This window comes from Leopardus geoffroyi, chromosome E2 (assembly GCF_018350155.1).
Source record: "Leopardus geoffroyi isolate Oge1 chromosome E2, O.geoffroyi_Oge1_pat1.0, whole genome shotgun sequence".
NCBI classification, from domain to species: Eukaryota; Metazoa; Chordata; class Mammalia; order Carnivora; family Felidae; genus Leopardus; species Leopardus geoffroyi.
This window is the reverse complement of record NC_059335.1, coordinates 20,391,618-20,410,093: the sequence shown is the minus strand read 5'-3', so window position 1 is coordinate 20,410,093 and position 18,476 is coordinate 20,391,618. Positions and strand designations below refer to the sequence as shown.

At 50.5% G+C, this 18,476-nt stretch overlaps 1 protein-coding gene across 7 annotated transcripts in view; it reads right to left on the bottom strand.

The window, feature by feature from the left end:
* The window catches only part of ANKRD27 (ankyrin repeat domain 27), a 52,127-nt gene that overhangs the window by 13,379 nt on the left and 20,272 nt on the right, over positions 1 to 18,476 (bottom strand). For all 7 annotated transcript variants that reach the window (XM_045442561.1, XM_045442563.1, XM_045442565.1 and 4 more), the window contains 17 exons: positions 18,201 to 18,355; positions 17,712 to 17,771; positions 17,567 to 17,620; positions 17,398 to 17,463; positions 17,233 to 17,309; positions 16,441 to 16,562; positions 14,733 to 14,811; positions 14,104 to 14,236; positions 9,731 to 9,823; positions 8,505 to 8,632; positions 7,864 to 7,946; positions 7,385 to 7,500; positions 6,892 to 6,984; positions 5,114 to 5,311; positions 3,412 to 3,471; positions 3,199 to 3,315; positions 1,821 to 1,865 (listed from right to left, as the gene is read on the bottom strand). In XM_045442561.1, coding sequence (XP_045298517.1) covers positions 1,821 to 1,865; positions 3,199 to 3,315; positions 3,412 to 3,471; positions 5,114 to 5,311; positions 6,892 to 6,984; positions 7,385 to 7,500; positions 7,864 to 7,946; positions 8,505 to 8,632; positions 9,731 to 9,823; positions 14,104 to 14,236; positions 14,733 to 14,811; positions 16,441 to 16,562; positions 17,233 to 17,309; positions 17,398 to 17,463; positions 17,567 to 17,620; positions 17,712 to 17,771; positions 18,201 to 18,355 — 1,679 coding nt within the window. The remainder of the gene's footprint in view (positions 1 to 1,820; positions 1,866 to 3,198; positions 3,316 to 3,411; positions 3,472 to 5,113; positions 5,312 to 6,891; positions 6,985 to 7,384; positions 7,501 to 7,863; positions 7,947 to 8,504; positions 8,633 to 9,730; positions 9,824 to 14,103; positions 14,237 to 14,732; positions 14,812 to 16,440; positions 16,563 to 17,232; positions 17,310 to 17,397; positions 17,464 to 17,566; positions 17,621 to 17,711; positions 17,772 to 18,200; positions 18,356 to 18,476) is intronic.

The window sequence follows — 18,476 nt, the reverse complement described above, 5'->3', positions numbered from 1 at the left end:
GCCCGTAGGTGACAGTACTGAAGACCACCAAGAGGTCAAATTTATGCTCCAGTAAAAACTGGTGTCTAGGATATTAAATCTGAAAAACGGAAACAATGGAAGTACATTTCTAGGCCTAGTTCTGAGCACTCTAAGCACGTGCATGCAGGGAGTGACAAGGGTTCCAAGAAGACCCCCTTTCAGCCCAAACGTCTTTCCTTCAGGTCCCTTCCACATCCTGACAGCAGATACTCCACAGGGTGGAAACACCAAAGGTGTCGACTCAGGGGCCTCACCTAACAGGCCACCTAACAGAGACAGATGAGGGCCGGTGACAAGAACGGGGGGGAGTGGAGGGGCAGGTGCCTTGGGCAGGGGGTCAGAGGCTGTCACGCGTGTAGATTAGTTTGGGTGCTGAACCCAAGACACTGGCCAGTCTGCCTCTGCTCACCTCCTTCACGAACGGCCTCAGCCCCGTCACCTACCCACAGGAGGAAGAGGAGTGGGTGTATCATGATGCAGGGACGGCCATCCTCTCTTCTCCACACAGACTATGTCACCGGCTCACACCATGGCTCCCAGGGTGCCTGAAGAAGTCCTACTTTGCTTCCTCCAAAGAATGCTGGGTTCTCCTGGGGCCAGTCTCACAAGAGGACAGACAGAGATACGGACACCATGTCCTGCCCCCCAGAGGAACCGTGTGCCAGTCTGATGGATTAGCAGTGGTCTCTGGATAGAAGCTAATACACCAGTAACTACATTCAGATTCTTAATTTTTTTTTTAACTTTTTTTTTTTTTTTTTTTTTGAGACAGAGAGAGACAGAGCATGAACAGGGGGGGGCAGAGAGAGAGGGAGACACAGAATCGGAAGCAGGCTCCAGGCTCTGAGCCATCAGCCCGGAGCCCGACGCAGGGCTTGAACTCACGGACCGCGAGATCGTGACCTGAGCTGAAGTTGGACGCTTAACCAACTGAGCCACCCAGGCGCCCATACATTCAGATTCTTAACATCCCGAGCTGGTTATAATCAGATCCCCGTAAACTCTGTGCGCCACCTCAAACTCGACCATCAGCAAAAGGCACTCCTGAAACACGTCACTGCAAAACTCTCTCGTAATACGATCTCCTCAGAGCTCCTAATTTGGTAAGCACCCAATTTACTCCTCCTTTTAAAGCAGAAGACATAACAAGTTCCTTTCAGGAAGCCAGAGGCAAGCTAGGGAACACTGCCCGTGGGAATCTGAGGAAGGCTGTGTCCACCCTCCAGTGACGTCGTCAGATGTTCTCTGTCACCTGACAGTGAGGCTCGGGGCAGACACCTTCTCCCAGCAGGGCCGTCCCCTCCCCATGCAGCCCAGAGCAGCCAGCACCACCTATTTGGGACACCTGCCTGTGACTCCTTGGAGCCCCAAGCCTCAGACTTCAGCCTCCTGCCCAGGCGCCAGAGCCACCCACAACTTCCACAGGGCCACACCGGCACCTCTGGGCTCCGGCCCTCCATCCTCCACCCCTCCTCTCTGCCAGCCCTGCCCACACATCCTGTTCCCTGATAGCGGGCCAGGCTCCACACTCTGAGCTCCTGCACACGGGAGGGCTGGCCAACACCTCACCAGCCTCCGGGAACGTGAATATCTAAAAGGCTCGCTATGCGACTTTACATCCACCTGCTTGTCACATGAAGGGAAACTGCTAACATCTCCATTACCACAGTCATTCAACGCAGCCCTTCCGAGTGAAAGTGAACAGAACTCGGCTCCTGGAGGAACCACAGACAAGAAACACCCATACAGCTCTTTTCGACCGAGAGCAAGCTTTTTCAGATGCGCTTCTCAAAACTCACCATTTCTAGATCTCCATCAGCAACCGCTCTTAAAAGTTTGTCTACCTTAATTAAAGGAAAAAGAGTGTTAGAAAATGATTTCAATAATAAAGCAATAAAAGAAATAACGCCTGGGTGGGCGCCTGGGTGGCTCAGTCGGTTAAACGTCTGACTTCGGCTCAGGTCGTGGTCTTGTGGTTTGAGTTTGAGCCCTGCATCAGGCTCTGTGGCTGATGGCTCAGAGCCTGGAGCCTGCTTCTGATTCTGTGTCTGCGTCTTTCTCTGCTCCTTCCCTGCTCATGCTCTGTCTGTCTCTGTCTCTCAACGATAAATAAATGTTAAAAAAAAAAAAATTAAAAAAAAAAAAAAGAAATAGTAACCAAGTCTGAAAACCTAGGAGTTCTGGTTGGTCTGTTGGTCTATTGGAGTTTTAACATCTCATTCAGTTTCTTTCAAACGTCCCTGAGACTGCCCCAGTAGGATGTCCGGGAGGGCGCCAGCATGCACCGAAGCCACCACCACCCGAGCTCTCTGAAAGGTCTCTGCTAGTGACATGGCCAAGTGACATGATGGTGCTTCCTAGGAGCCCAGCCACCTTCTAGAACCACACGTATTCAGCCCTCAGCATCTGACAGCTGAGGGGACACCAGGGGGCACACCCCTCCCAGGAACAACTTCAGGTCTCCGTTAGACTTTGGAATGTGTCTCTTGGCTTGTGCTGCTGTGCTATCGACTCGAGCTAAGCTTATTGGGCCTTCCAAGAGCAGATCACGGCATGGGGGCGGCAGGGGATAGGTGCCCTGGGTGGACACAGTGAGGTTCCCATCCACAGGGGAAGAGGGGAAGGAGTCGTGGCACATGCATGGGATGGTCTGCTCTGGGGGCTGACGCTGGACAAGTTCTCGGGTAGATTAAGTGGAGAAAAAAAAAACAGGCTATAAACCACCTTTTACAGAACACAATGTGTTCACAAGAAGTCAGAAATGACGCATCAGGTTGACAAGGATGCTTATGGAGTGGGTCGTAAGGGGAGAGAATTTAGTTTGTAAAATGGTCTTAAATCTGTGGACCGACAGGGTACTTGACTTGGGACTTTTCCTAGAAGGCTCCTTCTTCTCTCCCTTTGCCGCGCGCATGCGCGCGCGCGCGCGCGCACACACACACACACACACACACACACACACACACACAATCCCTAAGGCGAAGAGCTGTTTCAGGAGCTGACCATGCAAGAAGCAAGGCAAGAATTGGCTGGGCTCCCTCCAGGCCACGGCAGACAAGTTGGCCCAGTAGTGCCGGTGGTGGCCCGCTAGGCAGCTCTCATCACGCCGTGGCTCTTTAAGTAGCAGCCGTGACACAGGGCCACCATCCCGTCCACCCTCCCGTCTGGGAGCCTCACCTCTCTGTAGTCCTTCTTGGGCTCCTGTACGGAGCGTGCCAACACAGAGGAGAAGCTGGAGGTAGAGGAGGCCTGGCTGATGGAATCCACAGGGCGCTGAGCGGGTTGCACTGGGACCTGCAGCCAGGGGGACCGACAGGAGAAGGGCCTCGTGAGGGCCAGAGCAGGCCCTGGGCTCAGAGAGGGCCACCAAGCCCAGCCCTGTCCACTCACCTCGGATGACTTCCTCCTCTTCTCGAAGGACAAATGACGGGCTTCCATTATTGACAGAATCTAGGAGGAGAAGGGGATATGGAAGATACTGAACGAGGAAGGCTGCCAGAGCATCATCACCCATATGCCCTGCTGCCTGCCCATCCCCTCGGAAGGTCATGCGGCCCAACCACACCCTTGGAGGGACAGAGAAACCACAGCCTGAATAGGCAGGAGCTCACTCAAGATCACACTGACTAAGCATGGGCTTCCTGCTGCCACCCCTCTGTTCCTGCTGTCTACCAGCTGGGGCTTTCCATGAATGGGCTCAGAGGACAAGAGAAGCCCAGGAACAGAAGGGGCCCCTGGGCTGTTTGTCCACAGACACAAAGTGTGACCTTCCCACTGGCACCCCCGGGTCTCGGGCAGGAACCGATCACAGCTGAGCCAAGAAGGCGGTCTGCCCTTCTCTCTACACATATCCTTCTAGAAGGGAGTACAGTGGTGGGAGAGCTCTCTGCTGCTCACGGACACCTCAGGCCAAGGGTGGCATCGCCCATCCCATCAGCTCTGGCCGCTACAGAGCCCGAGCCCCGCGAGTGCACAGGAAGCATGGCTGAGGCCCCCTGGGGTGAGGAGTGGGGATTTAAACCTTCAAAAACTGCTCCTGATCTTATGTTGTGTTTTTATGACACACACAAAATAATGACAATAGTAACGACAAATAAAGAGGGCGGGAGGAATGATCTGGAGGTGATGAGTACGTCCATGGCATGGGTTACAGAGCCGGTCTGTGTGTACCCCACTGAATTGTATATATTAAAGAAGTTCAGCTTTTTGTATGTCAATTGTACCTCAATAAAGTGGCTGAAAAACAAAAACCGTTCCCCTAGAAAAAGACCGAACACTGAGAGAACACCCTGGAAGACAGATGGCAATTGTGTAAGAAGCCAGTGAAACGTTAAGGGGCAGAGAGCAGAGCCTGGGCAAAGGGAAGTGGCTGGAGACCCATATTAACACAGAATCGCTGACATGACTGCAAATCCGTGATGTTCTGGGTGCAGTGTGACGGCCTCAGCCTTCTGCTGCCCTGGCCAGCGGGCCAACCGTGCTTCTCTGAAGGTGTCTCTTCAGCCAGAGCGGCTGCGAGAGGAGAGGCACAGAGAGCCGGCCTCTGTACATCCCTCGTTCCCCACCCGCCCACGAGCTGAGCACTCTGACCACACTCCGTGTTCCCAGAAATTACTAACAGGAAAGGATTCGCTCATTCGTGAGCCACTGAGGAAAGAAACCATACCCAACGATGTTCAAAACTGGCCAAAAGAGAATAAAGCTGTTAGGATGAAGTAACAGGAAGACAGAGCTCCGACGCTCACTGCCTCCATGCCCCGGGCCCCATCCCTGCTTCTCTCGGCCAGAGCCATTGTCCTATTCCCCCCGCTCTGTCTGCTCATAAACCCACAGCACTCAGGGGTCGGGGCAGACTCTGCAGCGAGCAGCTCTTGGAACGATATGGACAAAATACGCGAGTGACGCTCAAAACAATATAAATAAGTAAGACCCATTAGCCACCAGGCCCCAAATGCAGCAGAGAGGGTGCAGGCCAAGCTCTGTTCTCAGGCACTAGCGTGCAGTTTGTCCAGCGCGGCCAAGAGCTAATCTCTGGACATTGATGTTTTTTTGTTTTAAAGTCATATTGATGCTCGGAGATGAAAAAAGCTACCTTTGAGTTTAGGGCACACTTGAGGGGTGTTTCTTTCAGTCTGTTCTGGATCTCTGTGGATGCTCCATTTTGTAGCAATGTCTCTATGATGCCTTGGTAGCCCCAACGTGCAGCTATGTGGAGTGGGGTGTCTCCTTTCTCGTTACCAATATCCAGTCTGCATGACTGCACGTCATAGTAGACCAGAGCCTTCACACACTGCAAAGAAAGCGGGAAATGCCACCGTTAAGTCACACGCTGAGCCTCGGGCGACGTCTGTGGATTCCACAGCCTCAGTCCACGTCCCAGGGGAATCTGGGCTCCGCTCACCAAGCAAGTGTGCGGGAACAGACAGACCTCAAAGGTTCCTTCCGGGTTACCTCATCAGGACACATCGTTTTTTCTAAAGAACCCAACTGCCAATCAGTACGAAAAGGCTGAATAAATTGTGATGTGTCCATGTGCAGAGAGGAGTGACCATAGCAGGCACGAGACCGCTATCCCTTGAATGCTTGCAACGTTGGCCCTTGACTTGCAACGTTCCTGGAGGGCTTGGATTTGGGGAGTGTTCCCAGTCCCCTAATGCGTAAGAGTGGCTCACTGCGTCTAAATCGTGCAACAATGTGGTTTATGCTGAACACCTGCTTTCCTTCCAGGAGTCTGGAATTCAGGTATGTGCCAGGCAGAGGGTATTCACCTGACTGGCTTCCAATAAAACCTTGGGCCTAGAGTCCCTAATGAGCTTTCCTGGTAGACAGCACTTCATATTTGCTGTTGTAACTCACGGCTGGATGAACCAAGTATGTCCTGCGTGTCTCCCTGGAGACAGGACGCTTTGAAGCCTGCACCTGGGGTCCTCCAGACTTCACCCACTCACATTTCCCTGTGGTGACTGTGCTTTGTGTCCTTTTGCTATAATCAGTCATAGCAATATGACCATATGCTGAGTCCTCTCAGTCGTCCTAGCAAAGTACTGAACCAAGGGGCGGTCTTGGGGACACAGACACCACACATGTAACAGGTCACTGGGTAGTGATTAAAGAACGGGCTGGATCTGCATTTACTGACCTACAGGATTTCCATGATACACTGGTAATGATGTAAGTTGCATAGGGGCACCTGGGTGGCTCAGTTGGTTAAGCATCTGACTCTTGATTTCAGCTCAGGTCACGATCTCATGGTTCGTGAGTTCGAGTCCCGCGTCGGGCTCCGCACTGTCAGTGCAGAGCCCGCTTGGATTCTCTCTCTCCCTCTCTTTTTTCCCCCCTCCCCCTGCCCTCTCTCAAAATAAACAAACTTAAAAAAGAAAAAGTTGCATAAGACGTGTAGGGTATGATCTTGTTTTTGCACATCAACCACCTAATCCGGCCTCAACCTGTATAAACCCACCCCTGCGTTACCACACAGAGAAGACGGAGACAGAGTGGCTATGGCAAAAACACACACACACAGTTAAATGTTAAGTGGAGACAGAAATGATAGAATTTTTGCTATTGTTCCAAACACCAAAACATAAAAACTGAATACGAACAAAGGTAAGAACCAGATGGCCGTGGGGATGAGTGACAATGATTTAATTTCAGGATAAGCTAACGGGCAATTAAAGTGTAGATTTCTGTTATTTCAGTAGAACATCTGCAATAAATTTAAGATGTTTTTAATTAAAAAGAAATTGCGCGCCAAATGTTCCAATAACGATCGACATAAACTAACGATGTTAAACCAATCGGAAGTGCACCTCTCTCCAGGAGCGAGAAAGGGAAAGAACAGCTACTCTGGGAGCGGGAAGAGCCACTTACGTCTTCGTGGCCGTAGGTGCAGGCCAGGTGGAGAGGCGTGTTGCCGTTGTTGTCCTGCACCTCGGGGCTGGCTTTGTAGTGCAACAGCAGCAGCTTCCAAAGGAGAGGAGAGATCGGGTGAGCCCCAGCCCCCCTGGCCGCTGCAGGTGCACGCTTCCCTCAGGAGGCATAGCCTGGAGCCCCATGGGGAAGTGGCCCGTTTCCAACAGCAACCACATCTCCCTACACTACAGTTAAAATGATCCATCACTCCCAGCCTTCCCTGCGAAGCGCTGAGACATTCAAGGAAAAGGCCTAGAGCCCCACCCTCCTTCCCCGAAGCCGTCCTGTTGTGTCAGGTCTACACTGAAGGGTCTTGTCCCATGGACCCACAGGGAGACCCCTGAGGCTCAGACGCACAGCCCTTCCCTGAGGCTGCAGCAGACCCAGGGTGCGACACAGGCGCATGACCACGAGGTCAGCACGCTGAGCCGGGGGTGGCTCCCCTGCTCACCGTCACGCTCTGATAGCCCTTCTGGCACGCAAGATGAAGCGGGGCAGACCCGTGATAGTCCGTGGCGTTTACCACCGCGCCTTTGGAAACCAGGAGGTCAATGAGGGATGCCTGCCCTGGGGAACAGAAGGATTGCACCACAGAGAAGGAAAGAGCAGAGGCTCTCCAAACCCTAAATGTGAAGCCCCGTTATTTTACTCTCTTCTCTGGCAGGAGACATGCCAGGAAGTGTTTTTCTGCTCGAGAGGAACCAGAGCTAACATCAAGTCACACTCTACAGATTCAGGACACTGTAGGGTATCTGGAGGGGGCTCAGCTCCAGTCCACCCCTCAGCAACAGAAGGTGGTGAAGTGGCCCATGGCACGGCCCCTTCCACCCCCAAGTCCACCGCCCTGTCCGTCAGGCCTCTGCTGAACCACCCCCTACTCCATCCCTCTGCCTTAAAAGCCCAACCAAAGGCCAACGCAAAACCACATACCACAGAGGGCGGCCACATGGAGTGGTGTATGACCCCTGTCGTCTCTGGAAAATGGAGTGACAATGGAGGGATCGTTCAGCCTCCTAAAAGAGGAAGATACAGAAAAATATATCCTTGGAACAGAAGGGCAAAGCCTCTCCCTACCATGCTGGACATGCCAGGGTCCTGGGGCTAGCAGACAGATCTCAGGGTGTGAGCCAAGCTGGGTCTCTTTAAGAGCTTCCCAGAGATCATCCAGTCCCTGCTTGACCTCCTGCAGGGTGAGGTGGCTGGTAGACTCCCTCCCCCCACCCACCCCCTCTAGGCCATGACATCCAGCGACACAGCCTGGAAACAGCCTGACGAAGGGAAGAGAAACGCAAAGGGTTACTGGGAGAAACTGACATCCCTCCCATCCTAAGATCTACTTTCTGAGGCTTGGCAGGCTCTGTGCCTGCCTACTCTGGCATCCCGCCCAGCAGAGTGCCAAGTATTTTTACGAACTTTATCCCATCTGATTCTCCAAAGAGGCGGGTGTTTTTGTCTCCACTTTACAGCAGCAGAAGCGGAGTGCAGCGAGGGGAAGGTCTTTATTCAAAACTGCACAACTAGTGTGAAAGCCCTGCCCTGCCACTTGCTGGCCTCCCCGGGGACCTTCTTACCCGGAGACCAGTTTCTCACAGTCATCGCAGAAGCACAGAGGATGACACATCCTTTGGACGGCATCTTTATCTTGGTCACCTTGGCTCAGAAGTCTTTCCACTTCTTTCTGGTTACCTGAGGCAATGTGCTAAAAAGTGACATCAAAAATAGTTTCAATCTTAAGGAATTACTTGCTTTTTAAGGCGTGAATTTTTGGAGCTTCCTTACAGAAGCCAGGATCTCTGTACAGATAAATGACACGACTTGCTCTTTGGGATGTGTTTCAAAATAACCTGGAGGACAGGGCAAGCGGGTGGGGGTGGAGACAAAAAAAGATGAAGATAGCCCCATGGGTGTGCATTTATACTCTGTTCACTTTTGGAAATGTTACAAATCTTCTGTAATTGAAAACAACAACGACGTGACAAAATTCCCAAACCAACGGTGGGGGAGGATCACACCTCCTGAACCTCAGTGTGGACGCTGACTCCTCACTAGCACACCCCTCGGTGCTGTCCCCTTGTATTCTAACAGAGCCTTGGTCTGGAGGGAAAGGGAACGGCCGCAGTTAGCAAGAGATCCATCAACCAACAGGCCTACAGGGCTCACCCCTGCGATTCCTGGATGTGCCCCTCTCAGGAGATGAGATGTTCTTGGGAGAACGTTGCCCCCGGGGAGGCTCAGGGGTGCTCCACCAACACAGTGTGGTTCTGGGTAGCCAGAAGCACCCACAGGCTCCCGGAGGTGTGCCTTCACTCAGCCCTCGCCAACTACCCAGCAGGGCACCTTGTCAGCCTCCCAGGGCTCAATGCATGAGTGATGAAACCACCACCGGGCGCTGAGCTCCCAGCCTGGGGCGAGCTCCCACAAATACTGGCGACATGGGGCTCCTGGAGCCCAGGAGAGTTGTCAGCTCTGCAGAGGCCACCAGTGAGGCTCCACAGAGCAGACCATGGAGAACAAGTCGTATTTTGCCGAGGGGAGAGAGGACAGCCGGGCAGAGGGCTGTCGGCGAGGCCCGGTGCCCTTGGTGTGTTGGCCCCTCCTGGCTGTGGCACAGCACACCTGGGGGGAGGTAGACAGACATAAAAGCTCAGTATTCCGGCCACCCACCCGGAGCACAAAAGGAACCGTGGTGTTTCACCAAGCAGACCGCCCTGACAGATTCTGCAGAGACCCCAGAGATGCGGAAAGATGAAACGTTCCTCACACACCTGCGCCCACAAAGATGTCTTGGGTGTCTTACCTTAAACAGACAATCAATGGGAGTTGAAGTCATCTGAGACAGTAAGCTCATTCTCTGCTTCAGGAACAGCCTGTCACCGAATCCTTCAGACTCCTGCAGGAAAAACCCAACAATCTGTTTTATCAACTTGTCACAAGATGTCAGTGCAGATCCTTCAAAATGGAGAGCCCGGGAGCAGTCCTTGCTACTTTGCACAGAACAGGATCGGCAGTGCCTCTCTCCCTGAGCCAGACAGCAGATCCGCATCCGGCTGGGAGAAGCGCTTCCCGTCTGTCCCCACAGGAAGCGGCAGCTGTGATGGTCCCTTCCCGGTGGGGACGTGGGCGAGGGGCGGCACGCTGCCGATGCACACCTGTGTGTGGAATGTGTCCTCGCTAAGTGTGGAATGTAGCATGCACACACCATCACCCTCCAGATCGAAGCCTGGATTGTCCTGTCCTCCTCCTCCTCCTCTCAAACTGCTGTCCTAACGCCTGCCTAGCCCTATCCCCTGCCACTTTATCTGGGCATACAGACGAGAAACCCATTTGACAGGCTGTTCTGCGCTTCCCAGTGTCAACCAGCAGGAGAGAGAGGGGTCTTGCCTTTCTAACATACTTCGGAAAATAGCAGACAATATGGCCACTGTTCCCAAATCCTAGAACATACCGGGGTCCACCCCAAATAATAAACTCAGGTCTTCGTATTGCAGGTAATATCTACCTAGCTACAAAAACCTAAAACTGCATCCTTACTTTATGAAATAATCCCTAGCAAGACACTTCAATGCTCACCAGAGCACCTGCAAATTGACTAACGACAAATTAACTTCCTCAGAAGTTTCAGTGGGAAGTAAAGGGAGATGTCTTCCCCAGCCAGTTGCTGCTAGAACTCCCCAAACCCTGACAAAATTATGGGAGAAGGCCCTTGATGGCCCTATAAGTTCTGACTTTAGAGATCCAGCTAAAGACAGAGCCAACAGCACCTCAAGGGATGGCCCATTTCTGGGGTCCTCTGTCAGACAGGGTCCCTCACACCAGCTGCCCTGAAAAGGTTAACCCAGTAAACACACACCCACCCCTCAGGGTGAGAGCCATTTTGCTCCCACCTACCATCGGAGATATAAGGCTCTAACAACCTGTTTTTATTCAGTGATTTATAGGCCACGCAGCTTAATGTCAGAGAAATGTCCAAGACATTGTTGCTCAGGTAAATCTGGGGTCCCTTCCTCGACTCTGGGTAACTACATGAATGGCAGTGATGAAGACAGGCAAGCCCTGAGGTCCTGAATCTTCAAGGAGAAATGAGCTACCAGAAGAGACCACATATCAGCTCAGATCTATTTGGGAAAGGGGTAAATACTATTTATTAGAAGCTCAATAAAGAGACAAAGACCAGAAGCCCACAGAGCTGGAACAGAGTGCTCCCCGTTTTCTGGTCTACAAAGGTTAAACTAGAGTCATCTCAGTAATGCTCATTTGCAAGAAGCTAGTCTTTATTTACGAGAATTTTAAGTCTTTATGCTTAAAGAATATATATAAGGTCACCTCAAGTACAATGATATCTTGGGGGGTAAACTTTCTGTGAACCAACATCATGTTATATAAAGAAGGAATAGTAAAACATAATTTGATTTACTAATACTTAGTCCTTAATGCTTTTCAGAAACCTCACCCGCCGTGTGCGGATACACTTAAGCTCCTTCCCCAGGAAAGGACACCAACACAGGGCAGTGGCCTCCCACATTCCAAGATGGAACTGCACTGCTGACAAGAATCCAGTCAGCAGCTAAGGCCGAGGCAACGCCACCGGGAGAATCTCAGTGCCGGCGTCACAAAAGACAAGGAAGCCACACTACCTGCTCTGTCAATAAAGGTAAGGATCTCTCAGGCCTGACCCACTCAAGACCCAAGGGACTGGCTTCAAGGCCAGCTGTAAGGATGATGCACACCTTGTCCCGACATCTGACAGGACCAACCACCCCCCACCCAGGAAGGCAGGACCAGGACCAAGGTCAGACACCCGGACAAGAGGGGCACACTGGGCTGTGTCCCTACCTTGCCCACCCAAACTAATGGCCTTCCTTGGGGCCATCCATGCAGGATGCACCAGAGGACCAGGAAACAGAGATGCCCGGATGCAGGGGTGTTGGAAGAGCAAGTTAAGGGCACCAGGATCATCTTCTGCTTCACAAAGCCACTTTCAAATACCCTATTTGTTTCTCGTAAACTCCCAGCAAGAGGTCAAACATACACATCGTCTTCAGTGTAGACAAGAAATGGACATAAACTTAGAGAGACAGCCTTGCCCAGGGCAAACACAAGTTATCAGGCTCAAGCCAACACCAGCACAAGAAGGGCCACCCCTCAACACGCCCCCCCAGTCCAGGGGCGCCTGGCTGGCTCTGTCGGTGGAGCATGCGACTCTGGATCTCGGGATTGTGAGTTCAAGCCCTGTGTTGGATGTAGAGATTACTTAAAAATAAAATCTTAAATAAATAAAAATCAAAAAAACAAACAAACAAAAACCTCTCCCGATCCCACTTGGGACATTGTATGAAGTCAAAGTGGATGTGGGAAGCTGACTGCTGCTCTGTGGTCAGCCACCTCCTTACACTCTGGTCAAAGGCTTCAAGCGTTGCGCTTCCTGCCTACACACCACAGAAAGTAAGCAATCAGGGTGGCCATGGTGCAGGACAGGGACGGCAAGGGGAAAGCTGCACCCTCAGGAGGTGGGCATCTCCCTCCAGGTGACCAGGAGCACCCCTGACCCCACGAGGGACGTCAGGCAATTCCCACCATCAGCCTACGTGCCAACAAGAGGAGCATAATCTCAAATTTTCCTTAAAAATATAATTGCATAGGCACAGAAAAAAGATACGTACCAAAAGGTTAGTAAGTCATCTCCAGCTAGTGAGTTTATGAGAGGTATTTATTCTCTTCACTGCAACTTTATACAGCTGGCCTGGCCCTTGAACAACACAGGTTCGAAGTGTATGGGTCCGCTTATATGGCAACAGACACAGCACAGTACTCTAAATGTATTTTCTTGGCCTTGTGTTTTTCTTAATAATGCTTTCTCTTCTCCAGCTTACTTTAAGGATATGGTATAGAATATGTACAACATACAAAATACGTCTTTTTTTTTTTAGGGTGTTTCTTTCTTTCTTTTTTTTTTTTTTTTAGGTTTTTAATTATTTATTTATTTGAGAGAGAGAGAGAGAGAGAGCGCGCACGAGCAGGGGAGGGGCAGAGAGAATGGGAGACACAGAATCCGAAGCAGGCTCCAGGCTCCGAGCTGTCAGCACAGAGCTGGACGCGGGGCTTGAACTCGTGAACCCTGAGATCCTGACCTGAGCCGAAGTCGGACTCTTAACTGACTGAGCCACCCAGGTGTCCCCCAAATATGTCTTAATTGACCGTTTATATTATTGGTAAGGCTTCTGGTCAACAGTAGACTACTCGTAGTTAAGTTTTTGAGGAGTCGTAAGGTATATACCAATTTCCAACCACGCGGGGGGTCAGCAACTCTAATCCCTGCGTTGTTCAAGGGTCAACTGTATATTGCAAATATTGTTTGTAAGCAAGTATTGGTTTTCTCATCAGAAAAAAATACGACCACTGTTTTGGGGAAAAACAGTGTAAAATGCCATATATGATATAAATTATGTGAAGTATACACGGATGGGAAGACAGGAAAGCACATACACATGTTAACAGTGAATGAAGTCAGGGGAACTGTTTTTACCCAAGTGCACCTGTCTGGGCAGGCCTATGAGTATTTTCCAGATATATTAACTTATCATTACTTTGGGAGATTCTGACATCAGCAGAAAATTAAGATCAAGGGAGTGTTCAATCCTCAGGACTCCTCGTGTGTAATACAGGAATCTCTTCACTTTACCAATTTCAACTTTGTGATTTCTGGGGGTATGGTCACATTTTGCTGGCTGGTGAAAACAGGCCAGCAATGCAACCCTGGTTTAAGATTCTCATATTTCACGTAGAAATATAATCACTTCCCCTAAGCAAAGCTCGCCAAGAAAATAATAAGACCACTGAGTCCTAAAATTGCATTTATTAATAACCTCATCTCTTGCCTACATACCCAAACTCATGGTTTCTAGCTTCCCCCTCCTGCCTACGCTTTTGAGGATGGTGACGATTAACGAAGCAGGATTTTAACCACGTGAATCCCGGTCGTAATCTGCCACTTCCACAACCAATTTTAGCACTTCGGTCTGCTAGGTGACTGTCAAGTCTCACAGCCCTTAGACAACAGAGGCCTCATTCTTGGGGGACATTTAAGAATCCCCTTCCTCACCCCCCAACCTCAGAACCCTGTCGAACATGCCCTGACACCCACAAAGAAAGGCCAGGCAGGAGGGATCTTACAGGCGGCTTAACGGAGAGGCTTCCTTGCCGAATATATTCGATCGCAGCCTCAATGGAGGTCAGGCAGTATCCCAATTCATCTTTTGCTGAGCTGCTAAATCTGAAGTTTTTGATATAACTCAGGTTTGCCATCCTATCAAAAGGAAGAAAAAAGTTTCATTGTTGTATGTCCCATTCACACCTCTCCACAAACAATGCAGTCACTCAAGCTGGCGTGAGTGACTGAAGTCCGTTAGCTCCGGGGACCTATGACTGCTACCCCCTTAACCTCTAGCGCATGTGCAATTAGGAAAATAAGTAAAACTGCCTGGTCCTTTCCTGGAGTATGCTAGTTTTTAAAAAGCTGATTACTGTAAAGCGAACCAGGGGCTCCCATCGGAAGAGGATGGGCTTTGGAGTCGGAACTGAAGCCAGCTTCCTGTTCCATCACTGACTAGCTGTGTCTTCCAGAACAAGAAACATAAGCTCTGTGGGCCTCAGTTTCCCCATCTGGAAGTGGAATGATAGCCACCCCCCGGAACGGGTGTAGGGCAGGCACAGCAACGGACTCACAAGGGGCGCTCAATCTCCTGCAGTTAGACTAAAACCATTTTGCCATTTTCAAAAAGTATTTCAACAGAAAATATTACCAATTAGGGATCTCCGTTTTCACAAGCAAATATAACAGGACTGATAGCAGATCATCAGCACACATGGTCTCCAAGTTAACTGCAGGAAGGAAACACATGTTCGAAGCCAGCATGAGATTCAAACAGAACAACAAGCATATCAACTCCCCATCATCATCCAGCCCACAAAACCACAATCCAGTAAGGCTACGCCTCAGGGAGCGGTTCAACTCTATGATTTTCTTTACAGTGTCCTAAATAGACGTCACATTTGAGGGGAATGCCTAGCATTCTCAGAACACGTGCAAAAGAAGGGGGTTCCCAGCAGACTACCCCTCGCCACCTTCCAGGATGGTTAGAGTCAGTGAAGGTGGGCAGAGGTGTGCCCAGAGCCACCTCGAAAAGCCTCTTCCCTCCTGAGATTATTTCCATTTTATGTATTGCAGATCCTAATGCTCACACTTAGCCTGTTTCCATTTTTTCCCCCTTCGAAATTTTAAGGACTCCATTCACTAATCATTCTAAAAACTCGAATAGCGCAAAAGAGCAATCTGTGACTGTCTCTCCCATCCCTGCCAGGCAGTCTTCTTCCCCCAGACGCTACTGCTGTGGCTTCCCACCTGCCTCTCCAGAGACAGTCTAGGAACTCGCTGTCGTGCACATACAGCCGCCTCCTTTTTCTGGAATGCTGTTAGAAGTGCACCATATACACTCCCATTTATTTCACTCGATGTGCTTTGAAAAGCATCCCCTATCTGGGCACACAGATATGACTCCCCTTTCCTTTTTTCGTCTTAGCTTATTTTGCTTTACTTTTTATAATGGAAAATGTTAAGCATACACAAAATTAGGAAGAGCGGTCTAATGAACAGTCGAACCCCCATGTACCCATCACCAGCTTGGCTCATTTTTCTTCAAGATTAAAGGTGTTTAATTTTAGCCAAGGAATGTTATCAACCAAACATTGTCAGACTGGAACACAACTGCAGAAGGGGCCAGTGGACAATTCGGCACTGGACCAAACAAATACCCACCCCCCCCTCCCCGCCCCAGTGCTGTGACAGGTTCAAGAGAACACACAATAGAAAGTTTAAAGTCAATCATACACGCTCCTGCACCCAGGCAAGTTCAGACTCGAGCAGACAGTGTCATTCACTTCGCAAAGTCAGGTTCTCAAAGGACCTACGCAGCTTGGATTCTGATTTATATATCAGCTGCATGATGTCCATGCAGGTGTGGGGCAGCCTGGCTCATTTCTGAGGTCGCTGCTTCTCTGCCACCATTTTCTTACCCGAATCATACCTCACCTACCTCTTCACTCCCATTACTAGGCACCCACGCATCAGAGCAGACTCCAGGGGGCTCATGCTGGAACAGTCTGCTGCACGTGAGCCCATCTGTATGATCCTTTAAGATAACACTGCTCCAGGGTGCCTGGGTGGCTCAGTCGGTTAAGTGGCTGACTTCGCCTCAGGTCATGATCTCATGGTTCGTGGGTTCAAGCCCTGCATCGGGCTCTGTGCTGACAGCTCAGAGCCTGGAGCCTGCTTCGGATTCTGTGTCTCCCTCTCTCTCTGCCCCTCCCCAGCGCATTCTCTCTCCACCCCCCTCTCAAAAAATGAATAAACATTAAAATAAATTTAAAAACAAATAAGAGAACACTGCTCCTTGACAGATCTGCATGTGGATGTATCTACGCCCCGGCCGGCCCCCTGCCCCAAGCACAAACCTCTCTGGCTGGGAGACTGTGTAATTAGCTGTACCACCTTCCTCAAACAAACCAGCTTCTGCTGCGGAGAGGTGCATTTGTTCAGCTGAGCCAGCTCTCTCTTTGCACGAGGTATGTTGAAGCTGTGAAAAAATTTGGAAAGTGACAACTTAAGACCACAGTGTAAGGGCCCTTCTTCCCTGGCCTATTACACTGCTTCCCACAAACTGTAAGTAACGAAAAATATGCACAGAAACTCAGAAGCAATCTGACTCAGGTCAGTGGCAAAACTCAACACCTCTGAATGTCCCACTCAGTATGCAAAATGATATTATAGCTGCACCAGAAAAATCAGGGGGGAAAAAAAAAGTCCTTAGCCCCAGAGTGAAATAGCTCCAAGGGGTTAAAACAGCTTAAACATAACCACTTTAGATAGTTTTGTTTCCTAATGGAACGTAAATTAACTCAAAAGCCAGTGCCTCTCTGGCAGGCCTCCCTCAGACAGGCAGGTGAGGAGAGACGCCCGCACACAGGACCCACCTGGGCGAGCAGTGGGCCTGCCAAGAGACCAGCTGTGCCAAATCCCACCCTGGAGCTCCCAACCAGCTGGCATGACAGGTGCAGGAGGGTGACAGCCACAAAACACTCATCTGCCAACCTCGGCCCTTTATCTCTGGTCACAAATACCCCGCACTGCTCCTCAGTATGAATTAAGTCAAACCAGCGTGTGGCCCCTGCCACTGAGAGCCCTGCTTCCAGAAGAAGCAGCCCCCGCCGCTGAGGACGCCGAGTTCCTGCAGCACATACCCTTACCTGCACTCAGGTTTCACACCAATATCCTTCTGCTGAAGATCCTGAAGGCTTCTTGTGATTTTGTTAAAGGCAGCATCCTAACAACAGATTTTTAACGAGGCTTCAGATTTCTTAAAAAGTTTCGAAGGCGGCTTCCAACCGGGATGACAGCGATTTAGAACCTACCTCGCTTGCCTCCATGGTCCCCACATATTTAAAGATCAGGTCATAAATATCATGCTGGACGTACATCTGTGGAATCAACGAACAGACCCCCGTTTGGGGTGTGCAGAGGTGACAAGGAGCGCCCCCTGGCACCGCTGCCTTCTCGCCCCTCACCGCCCTGACCTCTTACCTCCACTGCCTGCTTCAGCAGGTTCATCTGGGCCTCCTGCTTGGCAAGCATTTTCTGCGGAACAAGAAGGTACCACCGTTAAAGGGCTTAGATCGGCATGTGGGCAAACCGTAGTTCTCTCTCTCTCGGAGGTCCTGCTGCTTACCAGGTGAGAGTCCCTCAGAAGCTGCTGGAGGCATTTGGTGTAGAGAGCATTCACCGAGTCCTGTGCAACACAGAGAAACCGGTCACTCTCACAGTCTGAGGCCACGACACAAAACCCAGAACGTGTAATGTGTCCCGGAGTGAGAACATCTCGCAAGATGTATTTCCTGTATTGAAGTCCTAATACAAGCTTATCAAATAAATTATGTGATTTTTTTTTCAATTTTTTTTTTTTAGCTGTATATGCATGAAGGGCAGGAGAAAATTTCCTTTGGGGTTAACATAGGTGATAATAATATTCATCTTTATATTTGTCATGTTCAAGCGTTCTCCGGTGGCTTGTACTACTTTTACAGTTAGAGAGAAACATTTAAACAAAACTTCCAACAGCGGAGGCAGCAAAGTTTCAGAGTGAACTGAGAGGGATCCCCGTGCTCTTGAACTGGCCTGAAACAGAGCATGTCTGGCAAAGCAAGACACAGCTACTGACTATGTGATGACGCAGGCTCTTTCTTTCACATTCCCGGAATGTTCGCTGGAAAGAGGCAATGCTCCTATCAAATCTCTCCGCGTGTCTTCCCAAAAACTCTCTCACATCTTCGATGGTTTTCAGGGAAAAGGGATCTGAAGATGTTGAAGGCTCTTCTGAAAAAGAAACAGAGGGTCAGAATGGCTGAAGCCTTCACAGTTTCCTAATGGGGCAAGTACCACATCCTTTGCCCTGCTTCCCCAGGATCTGGAGCCCCATCTCCCAGAGGAGGATAGG